We start from the raw sequence: 16,967 nt of genomic DNA, 5'->3' as shown, positions 1-16,967 counted from the left end.
GACTTGTAGATGGCCTCAAGTGCCATCAAGTCGTCGTCCTCGTCGACGTAGCCGTGGTCGACGCCGTCCCAGAGATGCCGGGCCTTGAGCATGAGCCGCATCAGCACCGCCCACGAGCCGTAGATGGTTTTGGTGAGCATCGGCCATCCGGCTCCCCCGATGTCCTTGATGCGACGCTCCACCGTGCGCTCTATCACGACAGTGCCGTCGCGGTACCGTGGGCGCGGCCGCCGCCGCGGTGGCGATGGCGATTGCCGACGGCTCCCGCCCGACGGCATCCTCGAGCCCTGGTTTCGTAACCTTTGCTCTGGTACCACGTGTTGCCCTCAACTCCCAGTGCCCGTCGCCGGAGACGAAGAAGAACCCCTGGAAGCACCCAAAAATGCACGCACACACGCGAGAACACGAGGAAAACACATAGTGTTTGGTGCCGTAACCAACTGGCGTTTTCTGTGTATAGATAACAACTTATACTATCAATTACAAAGCAAAATGAGTGGCTAAACAGGGCCACGACGCTGCGATCTCCACGCCTCCGATTCAGTCACGCCATCCCACGACCAGAGACTTGGCCATCACCTCCACCTAGCCTACGACTCCGCGAAAACAAAGAATAGCCGGGCATGAACACATGCAACAATGGCCAGTACATTGACGGGCTCAACATGAGCTCCTTTATTCTAGCAACTAACCAAACTGAGCTTGGATTATCTAACACAATTTTTTACTTTTTTTCTTTCAATTGGCATTGCAGTCAGAGCTTGCGGTGTGCGGTGGCAGAGCTAACCACTGCTCGCACGTGCACTCGCTGCCATGGCCCTCGCCACCCACAGCTCACCATCGCGGCCTGCTCCCCGCCGCCTGTCCACCTCCACCATGAGTAGCGGGTCGCGGGGGAGGATTCCTAGGCATCTTTTGAAAAGTAGAACGTGGATTCTGAATGGGGTTAATCGGATCCATGCCATTACAATTATCTGAGTTCACTGATCAACCATTACAATTCGTCATATTGGATTCATGCCATTACAATTTTACAACTCCAAACACACCACTACTTACCCCTTTGCTGTGTTTCTAATAAATTTTGGACCAAAACACCCTCAATCTTCTTCGTCCTCTAGTTCCCTCTCTCCTTCACCCCTCATCTCTCTCCATGGCGTCCAGATCTCCAATGGCTGCCTTATTAGCTCTCCCGACGGGGAGGTCGTGCTCGCACATGGATGTTGCCGTGGATGGCCGCACGCTGCTGGACGCCAGCGCCTCGCGTGCGCTGTGCGCCCGTGCCCCCCACCAGTGACCCTGCCCTCGCACGCTGCTCCCAGCGCCTGCGCCGCGCGGCGTCCCTGCCCGCCCGCCCGCCCGCAGCCTCGCTGGCCACCACGAGCTTGGATTTTCTATATTTTTTGAAAAGGGAAATTTTATTAATACAAAGTAGGGTTACATTGAGGTGACAATGCACGCTATATATATGCATGCAAACTTTCTAAACTTCTTCCTTGGCATAGCACACCAGCCCAAGAACAACAAGGGCAGAAAAAAATAAAATAGGTGCCTAATAAATTAATTGAAAGGGATTAATTGGGTTTGCTAGGCATGGGAGGCATGAGGGAAGAAGATAAGAGGCTGATTGGTTGGCCAGATGCAGCGCAATTAGGCCCCCCTGCATGCGACTTGCTCATGATTGGTTGCCCAGACCGATGCTTGGACTTGGCTCTCGCGATGCCAAAAGCCTGTGGCAGCCTGGTCCAGCAACCAGCAGATGCGACGGAAACCAGCATTTCCCCGCAGACTCGCTCGTGCGGGTGCAGCAAAAGTTCAGGCGCTTAGAAAAATGTGTCTAACATAGGCACGTCCACCCATCCAATCACTTTCTCCTCTCAGCCTGGCTATAAAAAAATGGCCAACCAAACTAGCTTATCTCACAATGCATCTGAGCGGTTCATTCAAGAAGTGAACCAATCGGACCCTCGAGTCTAAAAGAAAAAACTAGCAGTCCGACCAAGATGGCAAGCTTTTTATTAGAAATCGAGCTTATTGATGGAGTGGAGCTGATTTTTTTTGCAGTTGCAATGCTCCCAAATAGATCCTAAGGTTGGACTTTTGAAGCTCGAGCAGGACCTAGGTCCTGGTGGTAGAAAATTTTGTGTATCAAGATAATAATCGGTAAAAAGTTTTAGGCCAATGCTAAAACTTGTATAGCTAGCAGCCATTTTTATCAAATTTATTAGTACAAGTCTAACCAATACGATAGCAAGTACTCCAGGCACTAGGCACGTGACAAGCATGCACGCTACCTCCATTTCTCAAGTTTATCCTTGAAAAAGTTGATGGTTATCTCCATGTCCTTAAAAAATTCAGTCGCACATGTATACTCTTACGTGAACTTGTTTATCCGTATGCCCTTCTAGACGGAATAGAGGCCAATGGTGGCTAACGGAGGTGGAGAAAGATGTTTTTACCAGGTGGAGAAAGATGTTTTTACCTTTACCTGGTTAGCTGCTGCACAGAGGGGAGGAGAGGAGCACCGGGAGCCACGGAGGAGACCAGGAGTGATCTGGGAGGACCGTCACCACCGTGTGAGGGTCACATTCCAATTTTCTTTTTTTAAAAAAAATCAGATCCCTTTCTTGCGCATGATAAATAAGGAAAATGATAAAAATAAATAAATAAAGCATATGAGAGCGCATAAAAATTAATAAAAATAGGCAATGAAAATGAAGAAAATACATTTGATCTGACAATTAAAAATTCAGCAACATGTTCTAAGCATATAGAATTTACAATTAACAGAAACAATTAACAGCACCAAATACTTGTTCCCATGATGACTGACGCGTGAGAGGCTCGGAGCATGCATCCCGCAGCGGAGCGGATCGGTGTCGCTTCGCGAGTGCGGGATCCACCAGCTTGGTCAAACTCAAACATGGTGCCGACTGCCGAGGAAGTCCAGAGTTTTTCAGATCCCCGGCGGCGGCAGCAGCGGCAGTGCCGAGAGGAAGACACCCAAAAGCTTGATACGGCAATGCATTGCCAGAGTGAAGATACTACTACACAGTACAACGGCACAAGAACTAGCAACATACGGTCTTGTTATCATCCAATAGAGACGACGATAGTACTATAACTGCTGTTTGTTCACCGTGCAAAATTTGTTCTAGCATTACTTTCACATCATATTTGAAGCACTTTGCTGTTTGTTCAGTTTTTTGGGCCTATACAAACGAGAAAAAGGACAGTGAGTTCTAAAGTCTGTATCCAAGGAGGGATACTTTAAATTTCTGAAGAAATGGGTTGCGAAGCTGCTGTCTGATGTCCAACTCGCACGTGGCTCTAAGGTGAATCAACATCCGGATACCGCAACTCCTCATTATTAGCTGAATTCAAAGATAACAAGCAAGATAATTAGGAGGCTAGCAAGCACGTCTAGGATAGTGAGTTTTTCTTTTTGCAACAGTTCATTTTCACACGTCTAATGTTCTGAACATCAGATTTTAGTACTATGTCCAAGTTAGACAACTCAACTGGGTTCAGACTTCAGAGTATTCGAAAATTTTAAGACTCTAAACATTCACTGAAAGAAACAAACCCAGACCATTTTGACAGCCACTGAAAATACTTGAAATGCAATAATAGTACAGAGCTTATTTCATTCAACTGTTTCTGCTTATCAGCAGTACTTTCGGTGTTAATCCTAAGTTCCTAAGCAAACTAACTATAATGATTCTCAAGCACAAGTCGTGCAGCAAATATTTCATTGGTCTCCTTAGGCAGAAAATGCAAAATTTTGAAGTTCTCTGAACCTGAACATGTGGGCTACATTACACAGTGAGCAAGTTTCAGTTCCTACTGTCATCATTGGTATTATGAACAACTGAAATGCGGCAACAATGCAAATTGAAAAGTACAGAACTGCTGGTGGCATATGAGCTATGGTACACCGTACACAGTAAGCCATCAGTATATCTAGTCATTATTGGCCAACAGAGAAAACTGCAAAGTTCTTACCTGGTGACCATGGGCTCCTCACTGCGAGGCAGATCGATGACCAGAGGGGTCAGCCGCCCATGTAAGCCAGGCCGCACGCAGAGTGTGATGCCAAAGGAGATCTCTTCGTTGGCATGGCGCGCCACTTCGCCGAGCGCTGCACCTGGGCGCGGGCTGGCGGCGCTTCAGCGCCTGGTAAGAGGAGGGCGACGGGACTGCTGGGAGGAGGGGATGAGAGCACTCGTGAGGGCCTTATCGGTCCGAGGGCAACATAGAAATTTGCCTTGGTGGATCCCCATGTGTCAGGCCAACTTAACAGTTAGATACTAACAGAAGCTGGACGGAGGTATACGGGTAAACAAAAGTTCACATGAGGTATACAAGAGCGAGTGAACTTTTTAAGGGTATACAGGTAAAAGAATTATATTACGTTACTCAGACTTGAAAGGCATGATATGCAATGTAATGCGCGCACACAATATATCATAATAATAGTACATGGTTTCGAGCTACCCAAACTTCTCTCACGGTCTCACCACAGCACACCAACCCAAGCACATCAACTTATTAGCATGAGGAGAGTGAAAAAGCGAGTGACTAAGTTTTTGGAAAGGGTTTGCTGTGGTTTGATAGGCATGAGAGGTAGGAGGGGGAGATGCAAAAATCATCTCAATTATTAAAACAATCCAAATGCATTTGCTTAAATTTTCATGACTGATGAACCTCTGTGTATACGCAAAGCTCAGCGTCATCTCCATATGAGTCAACAACGTGAGCAATCAAGCATCGAAATTAATAATGGAATAACTCTGCTTTCTTGCACATATCATTTTACAACCCAAACATATCATCCGACATGAATGCCACGAGAGAAACTTTATGGGTCCAATATAGTACGATGTATATGTATAATCCATAGAAAATAAATGCATGGAAAATCTACCCACCTACAAATATTCTGATGTAAAAGGGAATGCTATGCAACCTAAAGAACCAAATGCACACGATATATATCCACGCAAACATACTGAACTTCTTAGTAGCCATAGCACACCAGCCCCAGAACATCAAGGGCAGCAAAAAAGATAAAACAAGTGCCCAAATTATTAGAAATGGTTTAATGCGGTTCTAGGCATGGGAGGCAGGAGGGAAGAAAATAGGAGTCTTGCTCAGAGAACTTGCCGTTTGAGAAAGAATGAGCGCTTTTTAGAACTGACTACCTTTTGAAGCTCGAATAGGATCTGCAGTCATACTTTCCATAGATGCTGGTAGTAGGAAATTTTGTATAAGATAGTGATCGGCAAAAAGTTTTAGGCCAATGCTAAAACTGTTTGATCATTTTTATCAAATTTTACTACTACAAGTCTATTTTTTTTGAAACAATTTACTAGTCTAACCAATGGACTGGAGCACGTGACAAGCACGCACGCTACCTCCATTTCTCACCTTCCCCACCTGATTGACGGAGCGCCGCCGATGGCGAGCGGGGCGGACCGCATCAGCGACCTCCCGGAGGGCGTCCTCCACCACATCCTCTCCCTCCTGCCGGCGCAGGACGCGGTGCGCACGTGCGTGCTCGCCCAGAGCTGGCGCCACCACTGGCGGTCCGCGCCCGCTGTGCGCTTCGCCGGCTGCACCGGCTGGGCCGGCGGCGTCTACACCTTCGGCCCCTTCGTCGACGCCCTGCTGCGCGCTCGCCGCGGGGGGGCGCCCCTCGACTCGTGCGACTTCGACCTCGACGTCGATCTGGATCTGGGCCCGTACGACGTCCCCAAGATGGAGCGCCACGTCAACGGCTGGATCCGCCGCGCGCTGCGGCGCCAGGTCCGGGACCTCCGGTTCCGGGTCTCCGTCACGCCCCGGCTCCCCTGCGCGCTGGAGGACCGGCCCCTCGCCTCCGACCACCTCGCGAGGCTGGAGCTCGTGGGCGTCAAGGGCAACGCCGGCGTTCTTGATTTCTCGTGCTGCCCCGCGCTGGAGGATCTCAGGATGGAGGATTGCGATGTTGGCTCCACGGAAATGCATTCCCCATCCTTGAAACGTCTGAGGACCAGATACTGCCTCTTCTACGGCAACTTCCGCACTAGGATGTCGTTCCCGAGCCTCGTCTCGTTCGAGTTCATTACCAACGCTGGAAGGGTTCCAATGCTTGAAAGCATGCCGGCCTTGGAAACTGCAACGGTTCGGTTCGATCACTTCTAAGATGATCGATGCAGAAATGGTCACTTGGATGATTGTGGAGATGCTTCCTGTTATGGTTGTTATTTCTATTATGCTCCTGATGATTACAACTGCGTGTTTCTTGAAGGCTTGACAGAAGTTACAAACTTGACATTGTCAGCTTATCCTGATCTGGTATGCTTGCAGTTGCAGCTGCCTCCCCTGTTTTAAGTTATGGAATTGTATTGACATACATAGCTGTATTCCAGTTGTTCCTTTCAAATCGTCATACTTCAATCAAACATCCCCCTGTAGTTAGTTTGTTCACCATCGTCGGGCTATATCAGCATTGAAACTGTGTTGTTCTTCTGAAATTACTGACCTTACTCGTCTAAAAATTAGATGCCTTGCATTGATGTGTGATGTTAGTTTCTGAATGGCTTTATTCAGCTTATCAAGCATAGGGATGTTTTATAGATTAGATTTAATGTACAATTCACCTATATAAAAGATATGAAATTATGAAGTCTAGACCTTTTTCATTCCGCCCAAAACCTTAGGAATTCCTTGATAGTTGACATAAATTCGTAAGTCAGGTATTAAACCCGGATTGATTCAGTCTTCTATTTTAATATCCCTTTTTGTAGTGTTTTCATCATTTGACTTTGTGCCTTTGCACTTTTCCTAGTATGTCTACAACAGGGATTTGGAGTGGTGCCCTGCATTTAGCAAGTTAAAGACTTTGGTTCTTAGCAAATGGTTTGTGTCTGATGAGCTCAGTGCACTAATTTGGTTCCTCCACAATGCACCTCTTCTGGAGGAACTTACTCTAAAACCTTCAAAGGTACGGTTATTGTTCTTTAGACATGTCTACTCTTTATTTTGGTTTTATTTATTAAGAATTTGTTTGCTTCAGGTACGCAGAAAATTAGTGAAAACAGTGAGAAGTTACAAGTCATTGGAACAATCCATTGCAGCTAGCCATCTTCAGATTGTTGAAATCATATGTAAAGGTGTTGATGAGATATTACTCAAAATTTTGAAGGTCTTGAATGGCATTGGCATACCACAAGAGAAAATCAGAGTCCAATGTTCAGCCGGTAAGTTATCTATGAACAGTCATGATTCTTTGCCCAGTTGTCAATATCTGTTACAAAACAAAGTATTATCATTTATCAATAATCAGACTATCGACTCTGTGAATGCTCTCCTGCTTGTGTTTATGCAAGAATTCATGTCAGTAAATATCGTCCCATAAGCAGTCCATTTTGATTGAATTGGTGCCATCAGTTCTTGCTCACACAAATAAATATCTGAATATCTGATTCTTTAGTGAAGCCATGTTTCCCCTTGAGAATCTTGAATATTCTTCTCATGTTTTTTTTTTCTATCATGCCCTTTTACTTGTACCTTTTCTGCATATATGCATTTTTAGTTCTTGTACAGAAACCATTGCTCCTTACATTTGTTTAGATGATCTTATTTCTCAACTCACATATCAAAGAAACAAGTATTTTTTTTTTAAAAAAGGCATCATATGTTGGTAACATCCATCTCAGATTGGCCTGTGGTATTTTGATACTGTTGCATGCTGGAACAAGGGTGCCTCTTATTTTAGAAAAGGCAAAATAGGCACTTTAGTCCTTCAACTTTACTTCAAAGGTCAAGTTGATCCCTCAACTTTCAAAAAGACCAATTTGGTCCCTCAACTTTTGTTTGTAGGTCAAATTTGTCCTTATACTGATGTAATGATCCATAATACCATGAGACTAATGCTCAAAAGTCATCTTTACCCTTAGTTATTTTCTCTCCTTCACAATTTGCATGTTTAGCAGTGGTGCAACAAGTTAATCAAACACGTGCATGATATTCTTATATGATGTAGACTAAATTAAATACGAAAGGGCATTTCAACAAATACGAGAGACATCAAACCAGTGAACAGAATAATAGATCTATTGTGACCTATTATCCCTGTTTTAAAAAACGTTTTTAAATTTCGTTTAATCTTGATTAAACGCTGAACGGTGGCCTAGCGTTGCGTTTAATCACAGTGTCGTTTAATCACAACGCACGTTTAATTTTGTTCAATGTACGTTTAATCACAAAAAACTCTAAACCATAGGCAAGCGTTCGCCTAGCATCTAGCGTTTTTTAAAACCTTGCCTATTATTGATTAATTACAACAGTACGATAATGGAAATTGAGTATGAGAATGAGCTAAGGGTAAAAACGACTTTTCGCATCTATCTCATGGTATTATGGAGCATCACAACAGTATAGGGACTAATTTGACCTAAAAACAAAAGTTGAGGGATCAAATTGGTCTTTTTGAAAGTTGAGGGACCAACTTGACCTTTGGAGCAAAGTTGAAGGACCAAAATGGCTACCGATTTGTTCAATCCTTATTGTTGAAGATCACCAGTTCAATCCTTATTGTTCATTACAAATGGATACCGATTTGTAACAGATATTTGATTAGTTGGGAATGTGTAGCACTATTTTTGTAACCTATTTGCATAGGACCCTACAATTTTTTTTGGATTTATTCTGTTTTTTTCCCAATTTTACATAAAAAATGGGTTCAAGATGCTATCTTCCCATTTTCAATTGCTTCTGCTCAAACAGAAGTAGGCTTGAGACTACTATTTTTCTATGATGTTCATGTTTCCATTGGGCAGAAGGAGGGTAGTGAGGTTATATCTACCTCAATTATTGTTTAAAACATGCTCACTAGCAAGAATTGCAATTAGTTTTTTAATTGGGCTTGCCAATTGAACAGAGCCATCAGTCAGCCAGCTAGCCACTAAGTCAACTGTTTAATATTTACTTGTTTTCTTAGCTCTTTGCCTCTTTTCTTATTTTTCATTTTCAGCATACTCTGACATTCTTCCTAATCCTTTTCATATACAGAATCAGAGCGTGATATAAGCAATGTCGAATGCAGGCCAGAGACGACTTAAGAGGTAGTTACATCTCCACTCACCAGTTACGACATTAATTACATCTCCACATGCTTTTTATGTTCAGATAGTGACAAAAATAATAGACCAAAATGGCTTTATTTTACTGCATAATTTGTGCATAGAAGCAGAATACTCTATTTTTTCTTTTATTTGTCATCTGTAAACATCTTGGTTCATGGTGTCATCTGTAAGCACCTCGTCCAGTTCTCTATTTAGTTCTGCACTACCTTGCTCAGTTCTGCTTGACTAGCTAGCTTAGTAATTTAGATCATGTTAGGAGTAATGTGGTAGCCTTATGCATTTCAATTGGAAAGATTGCATACCTCTTTATGCAGTTAAAAACCTTTGGCATTCCTATGCATTTAAATCTAGAGCTACTGTGTCTTCTCATTTAAAAACCGTGCTAAGGAGCTACTGTGTTTCCAATAGAAATCTATGTATGTATTTAAAAATCTGAATAGCCGTGCTGCTCCTTATTCAGGTACCATTTTCTTTGTACTAATATGTACCAGGCTCATACCAGCTAAAAAGGCTTAATTTTTTGTTGTACAACTCATTGCTTGTTGGTAAGTTTGAATTTTTGCGGCTCATCGCATGTATATCTTCTGCATGTATCTTCTTAGTTTTTAGCATAGCTACATATCTGGAAAAGTCATAATTTGGACTGAAGTGAGTAATATTTAGTGAATGTACACTTGTACAGTCCCAAACTTCCGGGGCTACATATATTATTTTTCCTTTCTTTTTTTAGAGTTTTGTACATGTTTTAAAATTTTCTGCATGTTTAATGATGTTGGAGAGACGTAGCAGTATGCACATCTTATGCTAGAGTAATTTCTATGCTGAAGTCAATGCATGCACATATAATTGTTGCACTGCAGCAACCAGCGAATCCAAAGCAAATCAAGCTCTATTCCAAATGAGCCATGGGATTTTGGTGATTAAAATCACCAGGTGGGTGGGGATTGGGTGAAGGGAAGGGGATCAACCCAAACCCTGCTTGGATGATATCTCATGTGGGTTAGGCCCCCTTTGTGCCAAATGAATCCTAAATACGGTCAGGAAACAGCTCCAAATCTTTTCGGTCCCGATTTCACCAGATTCTGGATTTTTTTTACTTTTTCTGTTTTTCCAGAAAATACAGTACACAATCAGTATATGCTGTATACGGTGCCGGTCAGGATGGATTTTTTCATCCGTATGTTTTGAAGTCACACACATGTATGGACAGTCCATATATGTCTATCTCCATTACAGAGAGGTTACATTTTCTCAAACAGACAGTCCACCACAGCAGTTGGACAGTCCATGAGAGCACAACCAAGTCACAATTCTACACATGTCTTGATTTGTTCACGGACGGTCCGAGGTAGTCCACACGGACAGTCCGACCCTACACTCGGACAATCTGCATGTAATAGCTGACAGCCTATTAGCTCATGACCTACTAGTAGTGTTATCCTAACTGTTTATGTTTGTTTCATGCATAACATAGCAACTCATGAGCAACATGTTACTTACGTATGGCATTTTATTCATATAAGAGCTGAGACGACTGAGGACGTGACCATTGAGTCTAAATCCGAGTACGTTAATGAACCCAAACCTGTTGAACCCATGGAGCACCAAGGTAGGCTCCTAAGCATCTCTCCGTTTTATAATTGCATAACTGACTATGCTATACCTATATGCATATGTATATATAGGATACTATGACTAGACTCCGTGGCGCACCTAGTTGAGCTATCATCCTTATAGTTCACAACCTTACCTTGAAGTATTGCTTGTTTTACCTTCTAGCATGTAATCCCTGCTTAATTGCTCAGACACTATAGAATTCGGACTTGTTATGGGTTTCTCACAGTTAACGCGAGATAGGAATTGCTTGCTTAGTAAGGAATAATTTAAAACATGGTCAACTTGATGAACTTGATGCAAGGACTGGCAATGGGTAGGGTTATAGACTCAGTGAGACAGGGTCTTGGATGGTATAACTCGCTTGGGTCCTTTAAGAACCGTCACATTGTCGTAGTGTGTCTTGAACACCCTTGAACAGACCATTTGCCATGTATGAGAATGGTAAGTCTAGTATTATGTCACAATCTGGTAGCTCCGTGGATTCGACGCAACTTGGGGCATGGGCTAGTTAGGATTGCTAGTATACTGGCACATCTCAAACTGTTCATAGGCCACTGGGTTGGGTGTGAGAAATGTTGAGGCGGTGAGTTACTCCTCGCAGATCGATGGGGTCGTATGGGCAGTAGCCTCGGTCTTTGGTGGGTAGAACTTGTACCCCGCTGCATATCATTCGTAATGGCGCACTATTGGTTACTAGCATATTTATGACTTCTAGCTTCAGAGTAGTGCTGTCGATGAAAGGGCTCTTGTAATATCAAGCTTCACCTTTTGCGCCTAATGTTCATGTTTGTTAAACCTTGCTATGCTTAGAGTAGGATAGACAACCTCGTAGTTGTTGCACAACTGCTTTTAGGCAACCCAACTTGTATATCTTGCTACAATTAAATGCATTATCCTTTGTTATATTAGGTAAGTTTTTGCAAGAGAGACGGGCCTGGTTTATGGTTATTGCTGCACTCCCGAGCCTTCTTCGGTGGATTGGGAGCGATGGGTTTGGCCTATGAGCAGTGGTGTAACTCGTGGGGTGTGGCTTTGGCGCACAGGGCGTGTATCTTGAAATTATCGTATTGTAGTTTGTGCTGTTGAAGTCTGATGTGAACTAAGTGTAATGAGCAGCTGATGTTGTAACGTGAACCACTCGTTTATGTTAAGTGAACCTTGTGAGATATGTATGCATCATCGCAATATGTACCCAGGTGACTGGGTGCATTGTGGATTGAGTTAAAATGAATCTCGGTGAAATCACATTATTCAGCCCTGACGTATAAAAAGACATTCGTCTGAACCTAAATAAACTTATTTTTGGAAGCTAAAATGTCCATTGAAGATATATACATTTTTTTTCATTGTTGTATGCCAATCGAGAACAGTTCCACATCACAAAGTACGGATTCGCACATCGAGAAATTAGCTGTATCTGCGGCATTCTTCACATACAAAGAAAACTGTCTTGGTGTTTGTAGTAGCAATATGATCCGTACTTTTGTCAATAAAATTGGTGGAGTTGGACAGAGGGCAAGAGACCCACAGAGATTACAAACATATAGCAATATGAACTCATTATTACTGTCTCCTACTACTCTGCAGCACAAGATGGAGCACAATTCACGACCGCGTCCTCCCTCCCTTCCTGTGGAAAAGATATAACTGATGGATCAACAGGTGCGCACAATCATACGAGGTAATTGGTGCTAACTTGTGCTGGAACACGATGACATTCCAAATCTATAAATAGTATATAACGGATTAGCAAAAAAATTTCGCGAAATAATGAGCAGCTTTTGTTTACCTCTCTGCATCTTGAATTTTTTTTCCGAACATGATCGCCCAAAGCATCGGTGCTGCGACAGCAACGATGCACAGCGGCAGCACCTGTAGCTTTTCAATCCAGCTATGAGTGTATTTGTCGGTCTCGTAGAGAACGAAGGCAGCATAAGCAAGTGCCAAGAGAAGTAGAATTGCCTGCAAGTGCATGGAATTAGATCGGCTAGTTACTAAGGAAGGAGGGCCCAAACAATTGAAGCAGCACTCATCAAGAAACTGAAACTGAACCTGAAATCATGGGTTGGCAAGGGATTCGCGTTGTGGCTATTCAAGTTTGTTTCTATTTATTATCATATTATTGATCGAACCCAAGCTCAAGTCGATAGAACCTTGCAACCGTGATGATGGGGAGGAAGGAGGATAGACGAAGATAGATCTGGTGCGGGCCAAGTTACCTCGACCAAGTAGCGAGTGCGATGTGCTCCTGTCGCCGCTGCCGCTGCCGCCGTCGTGTGCTCCTTTCCTTCGCCTCTGTCTAGCAAGCCGCCTTCCATCGCCGGTGAGGTGGTGTTGAACTCCCCCGATAGATCTGTCTGAGCAGGGCTAAGTTTGTAAGGAACCTCTCTCCTTTTTTGCTTTCTAGAAAAGAAAAGAAAAGAAGCGTAGCGTCGCCGGGGCAGTGCTGCCCTCCGGCGAGGAAGAAGGGAGGAAACACGGGGTAGTGCGGTGCGCTAACCTGTCAGTGGAGACGCGCCTCGGCAGTCAACAAAGGAGGGCAGCCGGAAAGCAGCCATTGCTGCTAAAAAACCGTGTAGCCTGTGGTCGGAAAGTGCGTGCTCACTGACGTGTGGGGTCGGGACCACAAGTCATTGACGGCCGTGGTATCAGTAGTAGTAAAACCGTGTAGCTTGTAGCGGCCGTGGAAAGCAGCGCACCACGCCAAGCTCTGTTGCGTGTTCTGCTTCTCCTGCCTTTCACTTGTTCCTGATAGATCTGGAGCTTCCTAGTTCCTGGTGGACGGGCGCGCACGGGGTGAGGATACTGAGAGATCTGGTGTTCCTGGTAAGCTCTACCTTCTTCCTTGTTCCTCACAAGTCACAACCAGCAGCATCTCAATTCTCAAGATTTGCTTTCTTGCAGCTAAGCTAGGTAGGTGGAGGGAAGATAGATGAGCTCTTGGGAGAGGGAAATGGCACAACCGCGGACCAGCCAGACAGGACATCGTCATGGATCCAGATTTGAGGAGACGCGTGAGCGTTTGTCATCTCTGATCCCCCGAAATCCCTTCGAGCTAAAAATGCGCGATTGCTACTGGATGCTTCTCGCTGAGTCGTCCACAGACAGATTTGTAAGATATCTAGTAGTAAGATACAGCATGTACATGCATAACTCTCCATTCACCGGTGAATTGTTTAACTGACAGATTTGATTGTTAGGTCATCCTTCAAGGGTGTAGGTTTGCTGATCAGATGCCCAACGATGAATTCAAGCTTGTTGCTGCTGGAAACGTGGACTCCGATTGGTACACAGTTTATTGGCTCGGGGCAAAAGATCTAGCACGCGTGGTTCACAAAATCATGATGAGGAAGAAAAGAAACGAAGCAAATGATTCAGATATCGTGCAGAAATGTGCCTTCCACGGCCTTCTCATTTACGATCTAGTTACCGACATCTTCGGCTTGCGTCGTCCTATGCGTTTGGTTCCACCGTTGCTGGGTTTGGAAATGCAGAGTTTGGGGTCGGAGATGCAGATGCTATCGCGAGTTCTTGAGCCGCCGAGTGTACTTGCCGCGGCCTCGCGGTTAATGATAGCTCAAGGCCCCCTCGGCACAGTTGCATCTTCCTCTGCTCCTTGGGTACGTACGGCAAATCACCAAGCGCAAAGTACATTCTTCAGTACGATTTGAAATCCAACTCTCAATCATATATGAAACCGGGTAGTAACAGCATTTTCAGAAGAATCCTCGAAAACTATTTTCGTGTCTATCTGATTTAAAACAAAGTAATTATGACTTTGTACAGATCAGACCAGTCTTGTTTATATATTTTTGTTTATAAAAATAGGAAGCCATCTTTGACACCCATTGATTTGTCTAATTTTTTTACAGATCAGAAAAGTTTAATTATGCCATCCTCGATTTGGTAGTTTATATGGTTAAATCAGCTATAGACCAGGCTCTGATTTTCTGTAGCTGGGATCTATTTATGGATCAAACCAACTAATCTATTATATACCTATTTCTAAAGCGATTAAGATTTCCACCTAAATTTTTGATTTGATCTGTCTCGTGTCATTGACAGGTGGGCTACCGTCCATGGGCTGCAGTCGGATGCACCCCCCGTTATTTGATTGAATCGTTGGTCTGGCCTTTGTTTTTGGTCCTGTTTTGGCGGTCTGTGTGGCGTCTCAGATCGTCGGCCGACTATGACTTGGAGGCAGCAGGACAAGCTCATCGGATTGGCGGTGGTGCTGCCGCTCCAGTTCAACAACCATCGGTAAAATTGGTTGTTTCTTTATTTGTGTTTGCTCTGTTAGTTAATAATTTCAATTTCATTAAGAAAAACAAACTAAATAAATGGAAAATCAAAATTGATACAATTCCTTTTCTTTTTTCTTCAAATCCAAAAAAATTCTCTTTTTTTTATACAGCATTTTCAGAAGAATCCTCGAAAACTATTTTCGTGTCTATCTGATTTAAAACAAAGTAATTATGACTTTGTACAGATCAGACCAGTCTTGTTTATATATTTTTGTTTATAAAAATAGGAAGCCATCTTTGACACCCATTGATTTGTCTAATTTTTTTACAGATCAGAAAAGTTTAATTATGCCATCCTCGATTTGGTAGTTTATATGGTTAAATCAGCTATAGACCAGGCTCTGATTTTCTGTAGCTGGGATCTATTTATGGATCAAACCAACTAATCTATTATATACCTATTTCTAAAGCGATTAAGAGTTCCACCTAAATTTTTGATTTGATCTGTCTCGTGTCATTGACAGGTGGGCTACCGTCCATGGGCTGCAGTCGGACGCACCCCCCGTTATTTGATTGAATCGTTGGTCTGGCATTTGTTTTTGGTCCTGTTTTGGCGGTCTGAATATGACGTGCGGCGTCTCAGATCGTCGGCCGACTATGACTTGGAGGCAGGAGGACAAGCTCATCGGATTGGCGGTGGTGCTGCCGCTCCAGTTCAACAACCATCGGTAAAATTCTTGCTCCAACTTCCGTCGCCTTTATTATCCTTTAATTTGGCGCGCGCATATACACACACACACACTGAAGCATCATTGTAAAGGTAACATCTCATTATTGTTTTTAATAACCTGTTCATATCGTCATCCTAAAACTTGCATTGTGCGGCTTCCTGATGAACTTTTTTACAGTACATTCAAATTCTCCTCCTATATCCTACAGTTCATAAAAAAATCTCCTTTCACGGCTCAAATAAACTGCCTCGTTTTCCTTAATTACAGGAGGTTTCCCAAAGGCTTGATGCTGTTATGGTGCAAGCTTATGCCGCGTTCATACCCGTGTGCGTGACGGCGTACCCTCTGTTAAAGGATGCTCCTGACTACATCAAGTTCATAATTTTTGGAGGTCTGGCCTTCACCAACCTGGGCCTGTTCGTCGGGATCCTGTCCAACTCTGTGGCTCGCCGCGGGCTGGCCATCCGCCTGGTCTCGTTTTCGGCTATCGCTGTCCTGACGTTCTGCGTCGCGTCTCAGCTCTCTTCACGTATCTACGTCGCTCTCACTGCACTTGTTGGTGTGGTGCTAAACTTGATCATTATGCTGCTGCCGTTCTAGGTGAGGTAATACAAGGCCAATTATACAAACTGGAGTATGTTTTTTGTACATATTAAGGTATAGATTCGAAATAGTCTTTTTTTTAGCTTAGCCCAATTCATGCATGATTCCGGATAATCCTCTTAGTTGGAAAACTAAATAGTTCGAAATGTGTTCTGGCCTCTGGGGACGACATCGGCATCTATTGGTTAGATAGCACAATGTGTTTTATGTGTGAAGTACTGAAATCCATTCGCTTAATGTCAAATTGAGGCTTAACAAACACTAAGGTCCTCCTTTTCTGCTGCCATATCTAGTATATGTTGGCAAGTTCAACATCTTTTTTTTTGTTCATGAAGTGTATGTGCTGTTTTAGTATGCTTGAAGCATGCTTGAAGCAATTGACAGCCTGAACTCAGCTGAATATTAAAAAAAACAGCCTGAACATTATCTGTTCAAAGCAATTTTTCAAAAGGTTAGAGCCCAAATCCTCAAAGGTGTCTGAAACAAAAGTTGTGGAGAATTATCAAATCTACAACTTTGATTTTTGGAGATTTTAAAGTTTAATGGAAGAATTTGGAGAAAAATGCACTGCAAGTTCGGGTTCAGAAACATTCAGTTTTGACTCAATGCCAACAGCAATGTTCAGAGCCTTTTTTGATCAA

General features: G+C 43.6%; 1 protein-coding gene, 1 long non-coding RNA gene and 1 pseudogene across 3 annotated transcripts; 2 read left to right on the top strand and 1 right to left on the bottom strand.

Annotated features, from left to right (window-relative positions):
* Window positions 1–2,715: 2,715 nt before the first annotated feature.
* On the bottom strand, window positions 2,716–4,447 carry LOC120686067. The gene is made up of 2 exons (XR_005679948.1): window positions 4,006–4,447; window positions 2,716–3,374 (listed from the first exon to the last, which is right to left on the bottom strand). It is a non-coding gene; the product is annotated as an uncharacterized LOC120686067 (long non-coding RNA).
* A 935-nt stretch (window positions 4,448–5,382) lies between these two features.
* Window positions 5,383–11,999, top strand: LOC120686191 (annotated as a pseudogene).
* A 1,367-nt stretch (window positions 12,000–13,366) lies between these two features.
* Window positions 13,367–16,587, top strand: LOC120686190. 2 transcript variants are annotated; one of them, XM_039968366.1, is made up of 6 exons: window positions 13,367–13,574; window positions 13,653–13,860; window positions 13,949–14,368; window positions 14,814–15,008; window positions 15,517–15,720; window positions 15,991–16,587. In XM_039968366.1, exons 2-6 carry the CDS (start codon window positions 13,681–13,683, stop codon window positions 16,321–16,323), a joined length of 1,332 nt encoding a protein of 443 aa, XP_039824300.1. In that variant the 5' UTR covers window positions 13,367–13,574; window positions 13,653–13,680; the 3' UTR covers window positions 16,324–16,587. The 2 variants fall into 2 exon arrangements, with proteins under 2 accessions (XP_039824300.1, XP_039824301.1); XM_039968367.1 differs by lacking the exon at window positions 15,517–15,720.
* The last annotated feature ends 380 nt before the right edge of the window (window positions 16,588–16,967 follow it).

The sequence above is a fragment of the Panicum virgatum genome, chromosome 8N (assembly GCF_016808335.1).
Source record: "Panicum virgatum strain AP13 chromosome 8N, P.virgatum_v5, whole genome shotgun sequence".
Taxonomy (NCBI): Eukaryota; Viridiplantae; Streptophyta; class Magnoliopsida; order Poales; family Poaceae; genus Panicum; species Panicum virgatum.
The sequence above is the reverse complement of the archived record's forward strand: the minus strand, read 5'-3'. Positions and strand labels throughout refer to the sequence as shown.

Excerpts from the sequence above, each read along its gene's own strand:
- LOC120686190 (XM_039968366.1), top strand. The coding sequence starts at position 13,681 with ATGAGCTCTTGGGAGAGGGAAATGGCACAACCGCGGACCAGCCAGACA. Across the intron at positions 15,009-15,516 it reads CTCCAGTTCAACAACCATCG|GTGGGCTACCGTCCATGGGC; the intron begins GTAAAATTGGTT and ends TGTCATTGACAG. Across the intron at positions 15,721-15,990 it reads CTCCAGTTCAACAACCATCG|GAGGTTTCCCAAAGGCTTGA; the intron begins GTAAAATTCTTG and ends CCTTAATTACAG.